The 6,385-nt window shown below is 42.8% G+C and overlaps 1 protein-coding gene across 1 annotated transcript; it reads right to left on the bottom strand.

Moving 5' to 3' along the window:
* Positions 1–2,440: 2,440 nt before the first annotated feature.
* Positions 2,441–4,033, bottom strand: ankrd34bb (ankyrin repeat domain 34Bb). Its single transcript, XM_080189718.1, has one exon. The coding sequence runs from the start codon at positions 4,028–4,030 to the stop codon at positions 2,441–2,443; it is 1,590 nt and encodes a 529-aa protein (XP_080045844.1). The 5' UTR covers positions 4,031–4,033.
* Between the last annotated feature and the right edge of the window lie 2,352 nt (positions 4,034–6,385).

Here is a 6,385-nt window from a genome sequence, read left to right as displayed (position 1 = left end):
ATGGGTCAAGGTGTTGCCATAGAGAAGGCACCAGGGAACCATTATCCCCGGGCTTTGGTTTTATTCAAATAAAGCATATTGTCCAGGCTTTTTTTTGCTCATAGAAGACCTATCCCTGCGTATGAATAAATGTAGCTCCTAACAAGTGCAAGTGAACCGTACTGCGATCCCAAAGGACAATCTTCAATTGGCCATTGGTGTAACATTCAGAATTGTTCAACGAATGATGTCTAAACGCAGAATCAAATTTAACATTTGACATTGAGTATTACTTCTGATGGAACGGCAATTGAGTCAAATTGCCACCCATTCAAAAGTTTTATATGTGAAAATCCAATTGATCCTACCTTGCTCAACTTTTCAACTCAGGCCAGGTGAGATCTGGACTGTGCATCATTTCCCCAGGACCTAGCCTCATGGATTGTACACTTGAAGGGAAGTAAGCCGTGCCTCCTTTCTTATCACACCAGCTGCTGTAAACCAGGTTAATAGTCCAGTTAGGTTAAATGTCTTTGATGATGGTTTGTGATGGGATTAGTCAGGAGTTAGAAGATGTTTCATTGGGGGTGGTAGGGAAGTCTCTGTGTTGCGTGTGGGATGTCCCATGTAGGGAGGAATCCCCTCAGGGTTCGGGAGTGTGAGGGGAGTCCCATGGGGTTTGGTGGGGGTCTGTACAATAATTAGAAGCTAGAAGTGGTTTAAATTCTTCTAATTTTTATTGGATAACAGTTGATGTGAGACAGTCCAAACTAGAAGAAACTTGTGATTTAAAGTGGATTTTTGGAAAGTTCCAGTGCAGAGCAATTGCCTGGCAGAAGTTTGCACTTCCAGACAAATGCCATGCAAACCTTACCCAGGAATCTCGGGGTGGAGGGTGGGAGGGAGGTAGTCCTCAATGCTTCTTTGGTGTATCCCCCAGTTAGGACACCCTTCAGGTCAAAAGTCGCAGCCCATTATGTTCTGAGCTTTTTAAGCATAGGGGTTTGGTTGATTATGGTCAGTACTATTGTGAACAACTGTTTGCTATAATCTGCCAGTCATTGACAAGGTGGCCTATATATCTATCACCTGTTGCTCTAAACTTTCAGACACCTTCCCTTTCTCAGGATAATTTGAGGTACACTGGACACTTTATAGGCCTGAAGGCCTTAGGTCCATTTGTGAGTTTGTGCGATGATCTGATTACGGTGGCTGCAATCCTGCGGCTTTGCATGATGGGTGAATGGATCGGGCCCTATTTGTGAAGCTGTCAATAAAACCAATCTGAGCTGCAGGCGAGTGGTAGATAGTGGTAGAGAACCCGCTGGCAGATTTCTCAACTAACACATCCAGGAAACGGAGCTTGTTAAACAGCTTCATTTCAAAAGGTGGCTTTAAGTGAGAGATGGAGACAATTTTGCTTTGTAAATAAATTTTTACTGGCAACTGCAGATTCAAATATAGCAAACATATCATCCAAATAGCAGAAATATGCAAAGGACAAGAGATTAGGGAGTCATTCCATCAACAACACATTTCTTGTGAAGCCAAAACCCATATTAGCAGGAGCTGGGCCTAGAGGGGATCCCATGGCAACACCATTTAGAACACTTAAATAATGTTACATATTTTTTAAAATTTAATTTGCTGTTGACATTTCTTCGCTCTATTATGTCTTCCTTTTATCAATATTCAATAAAGTTGATTGGATACATAAGTGAATATAATTAGTAAGACATAAAATGGAAAGAATGTGAATCTACACAAGTACTTTAGTTGAGAGGTTATTCAAGTAACTATGGGTAACTACTGTACACTAAACAATTCTCTATCACCATAGGAAATGGTCACAATCATACAGAGGAACAGAATGTAACAAGCAGCTAGTCCCATTGGATGTGGCTAGATCAAGACCACTCCTGATATTTTCCAGCCCCCCTGCGGTGTGTTTTCCAGTGGCGGAGGCAGTTCACCATTGGACACTGGCAGAATCTTCTGGTCATATCAAGCATTTTGCATGGCTCACCCTTTCCATCACCTGAGAGCTCACCGCGGGTGGTCACCTTCAGCAAAACCGGAAAATCCTGCTGGTGGGAAGGGCTGGAAAATCCTTTAACTTTGTTTCAGCTTCTGATCACTCCAGTGGTTTACCGAGTAGTGTAGTCTTTCAAAATATGAAAATGGTCTTCTGGGTGAAGTGAGCTTTGTGATCTGTGGCTGTGATTCAATTAATTGATTCATTAGCTTGTGTCCACTCCAAGGCTGGAAAGTGTTCTTTGCTGTTATGGAGCGTCAAACCTCCTTGGGAAACCCAAAGGAAAATTTTCATCACAAAATGAATGAGGAGAAAACAAAATGTTGTACTTTAATTCATCAGAAAAGCTGTGTGGACTGATGTCTTCCTTTCCAAAATCTGACTATAACCCTTGGTCTGCCATCAATTATTCAAAATGAAAGGCCTTCACTGTCCAAATATTTCCTCAAAGTTTGCCAGTTGTTTCATTTGCTCTACCTGGACTGAATGTCTCCTGAACAACATCTTTTTGCTTTTTATGTCCGCCCGCTTTTGACTGTTTGGAGCTGCTGGTATTAGAGGCTTTGCAGCACTGGAAAGTGACACAGGCCCTTTGCTGTTGGCTCCAATGTCAGGAATTGGACGATGGGGATTTATATTTAAAGGCGGTAGGTAGCCGGGCCTTGTTTGAGAAATGTGGTCTAAGAGCAGTGTCCCTGAACCTCGCCTCTCCAGGATCCCAGCAGGTTTCTTGCCTGCAGCATTCAGAGAGCCAGTTGGCAAATTGTCCAGAGACTCTTTAGAACTGGTCAGCGCAGTGATCGGGGAAGAGGCCATTTTTTTACGCTCCAGCAAGACTTTGCTTTCATCAGTTACCGTTTGTTTTGGGCAGATTGTGAGTTGGGAGTCAGAGTTATAGTGATCAATGCCCAAGTTTCTTTTCTGGACAATGCTCTGTAAGCTTGACACAGACATCGATTGTACTGAATCTGGATCCTGGTCCACAGGAACTGTGTTGTTACGACAGAGGCCAGACTGAAGAGGTTGGGATTGTACTTCATCACAGGAAAATTTCCTCGCTGCAGTTAAAGCTGATGCTTGACCTAATGTTTTTAATAAAGCGACGGTGTCTTTTACATCAATACTTTGATGCCTGGTGAAGAGTCGCTTGGGTAGAGTTAGGCCATTGATTTTCAGGGAGAGGTCTTCTTCTGTGGTCAGGTTCTGCACATCTTCATGAAATGAAGATGTTTTGTGCTGAGAGGAGAGTGAAGGGGGAATGGCCAACCAAGGTTCAGAGTGCAACCTCTGCAGCTGGGCAAAACTGGCCCCAGGTTGTGGCTGGCTGGACTTGCGTGTTGGAGAAGCTGGCTCAGAGGAACCTTTGTCAGTAAAGAGCTGAGCTGGATCTCTGAAGCTAAACACCTGTTTCTCTTTCACTGTATTGTTTGCCAGGGGAGGGGATGATGTTTTAAGCTCGATATCTGAAGGTGAGGTGCAAGGGAATGGTGAATACCGATCTTCAACATCTGGAGAAGGCGGAACATTGAGATACTGCTTGGTTGTCTGCCTCCCAGAGGGCGATTTGTCCATTGTGATGATAATTACTTCTTTTCCTCTAGCTTTGCAGGCATCCAGCAGAACTTTAAGGGTTTCCTTGTCATCTGAATTTACGGAATAAACCAAAGCAGAACCACCTGAATGATCTTCCAGACTTGGGTCAGCTCCACTTTTCAGCAGCAATTCTATGACCTCAGCACCTGCCCGCTCCCTGCATGCATGCATTAAAGCTGTCTTTCCGGATTTGTCCTGAATATTAGGGTCAGCATGATTTTCCAGAAGATATTTCACCATTTTCACTTTGCTAATGCTTTGTTGGTCCACATGTTTTGTCTTGCAGGCAATCATTAGAGGAGTTTCACCTCGCTCATTGCTTTCATTGATGTAAGCCCCACCTTCAAGCAATAATCTGGTGAGGCGCAATCTGCTCAGGTAGACAGCTTTTAATAGGGAGCTACCATCTGTGCGCACTTCCATGGTGTTGTTCGTCTCCCAGGGATCAGCAACTGATTACAAGTTTCTAAATCTGACGCTCAGTCGCACTGCAATGGTAAAAGAAAAACATTTCATTAAGATGCACAACTCACATCACATTACAACACTACATGTTGCAAATGTTAATAGTTCTTTACCACCCCCGGTTACATCTGCCAAACTTGCAAGTTTGGAAATAAAGTTTTTATTTTGAGCAAAATTATAGAACTCCATTTGAACACGACTGAGAAAAAAAGTGGTGAGACCTTCTTCTCCTCTGGATAACATCCTCGATATTATGACACTATTCTCTGCAGCAAACAGCGAGAATCCAGATGGCTGTGTTGCCTGCCCGGTAAAAAGTCTGACCAGTCCAACGCCGGCATACCCACATCTTGCCTGCCCGGTGCCAGGGTTTGGGACATCAGCTCCAGGCTGCAGAGGAACTTGCTGTGGGAAGGGGAGGATCTCATTGTCGTGGTCCACATGAGAACCAACAACATAGGTAGAATGAGGAAAGAAGTTCTGCAGGGAGAACTTGAGGAACTAAGCACTCAATCAAAGCAAAAAGGATACGGCAGCATTGCAAGACAACTATTCAGGTAATGATACCCAGAGTGTGAAAGGAAGGGACAGAGTGTACAAACATAAAAAAGTAGCAAGTAGCATCAAACAGGGAAAAATGGTAAAAAGGCAAAATTAATGGCTCTTTACTTAAAAGCACATAGTGTTTGGCACAGAATAACTGAATTAAAGGCACAAATTGATGCAAATTGGTGTGATCTTAAAGCCATTACAGAGGTGTGGTTACAAGGAGATCAAAGCTTGGAACTAAATATTCAAGGTTTCTGGCTTTTGCAAAGACAGGCAGGAAGGAAAGGGTGGCAGGATGGCTTTGTCAGTATGAGATGGAATAAGTACAGTAGCATGAAATGACCTTGGATCAGAAGTTGTAGAATCCATATAGGTGGAGGTAAGAAATAACAAGGGGAAGGAGACACAAGTGGGATTAATTGATAGGGCTCCTAATAGTAGCTATATAGTAGGATGGCAATTAAATCAGGAGATAGTGAGAGCACGTAAAAAAGGCAGAACAATAATCATGGGTCACTTTAATCTTCATGTGGAGTGGGAAACTCAAATTGGCAGAGGAACCGTGAGGAAGGATTCATAGATGCATTCAGGACAGTTTCCTAAAACAATGTGTTATGGATCTAACCAGGGATCAGGCTATTTTGGATTCATAATGTTTAATGAGGCAGGTTTAATGAACAATCTCAGGATAAAAGATCCCCTAGGCTACTGTGTCCATGACTTAGTCAAATTTAGTATTCAGTTTGGGAGTGAGAAACTTGGTAAATTTTGGTAAAGCAGTGAATTTACAGGTCCAACTGGCTTTAATAGATTGGAAACAAGTGTTTTATTCTGTTAGTTTTCCTTGGCACAACTGTCATGATTTTAACGTATTTATGAGGTAAATTTTATTTATTATGCGCTCAGACTCACAGAGGTTCAAGGTTAAACAGGCAACCAACAGTGATTAATGACTTCATTATATCCCCCACACTCAGTGAGGAACTTGTGCTGAGGTGTACAGTTGCTTCAGTAATTTCACAGGGCAAGAGTTGAGAGCATTAAATATCACTAGGCACTCCAGGAGTGATTTCCAGCCTTAGTTCAGGAAGCAATCTCCATTTTTACCATTGTTCTTTTGGGAAAATTGGTTCTGACTTACGATGTTTTGACTTACAATTTGATTTTCAGGACCCAATTTTGTCAAAGGTCTGAGCAATGCCTGTAAAATGAACTGGAGACTCCCGAGAAGTCCACCAGTGCTGATGATCACTGTAAGTTCAGTTCAGAATTGTCCTCACTCTTTGCACTGACAAGTATTCCAGTTCATTTGCAAGTGGCAGAAAATGCCCATCAAACCTTCAGATAAGCACCAACATACTTAAAATAGAAGATACCAAGGAGAAGCAGCAGAATGTTGAGCCCAAGCTTCAGAGTCAAACAGTTGCTGGGACAGAAACAGGAAAACTACAGCAATAAAGCTGCAGATTCAAGCTCACACACACACAACATGAAGTTGATCCCGGAACAGGAGAGAAGCGACGACTAATTCACCAAAACCATCGCACAAACCAACCTCCCATCCATCGACTCTGTCTATACGTCCTGCTGCCTCAGAAAAGCAGTCAGCATAATTAAGGACCTCACACACCCTGGACGTTTTCTCTTCCACTCCTTCCATTGGGAAAAAGATACAAAAGTCTGAAGTCACATACCAACTGACTCAAGAACAACTTCTTCCCTGCCGCCGTCAGATTTTTGAATGAACCTACCTTGCATTAAGTT

The sequence above is a fragment of the Carcharhinus amblyrhynchos genome, chromosome 5 (genome assembly GCF_965287045.1).
Source record: "Carcharhinus amblyrhynchos chromosome 5, sCarAmb.v2.hapA, whole genome shotgun sequence".
Lineage (NCBI taxonomy): Eukaryota > Metazoa > Chordata > Chondrichthyes > Carcharhiniformes > Carcharhinidae > Carcharhinus > Carcharhinus amblyrhynchos.
This window is presented reverse-complemented; position numbering and strand designations above follow the sequence as displayed.

What these genes read in the sequence shown, in the direction of transcription:
- ankrd34bb (XM_080189718.1), bottom strand. Translation starts at nt 4,030, where the DNA reads ATGGAAGTGCGCACAGATGGTAGCTCCCTATTAAAAGCTGTCTACCTG.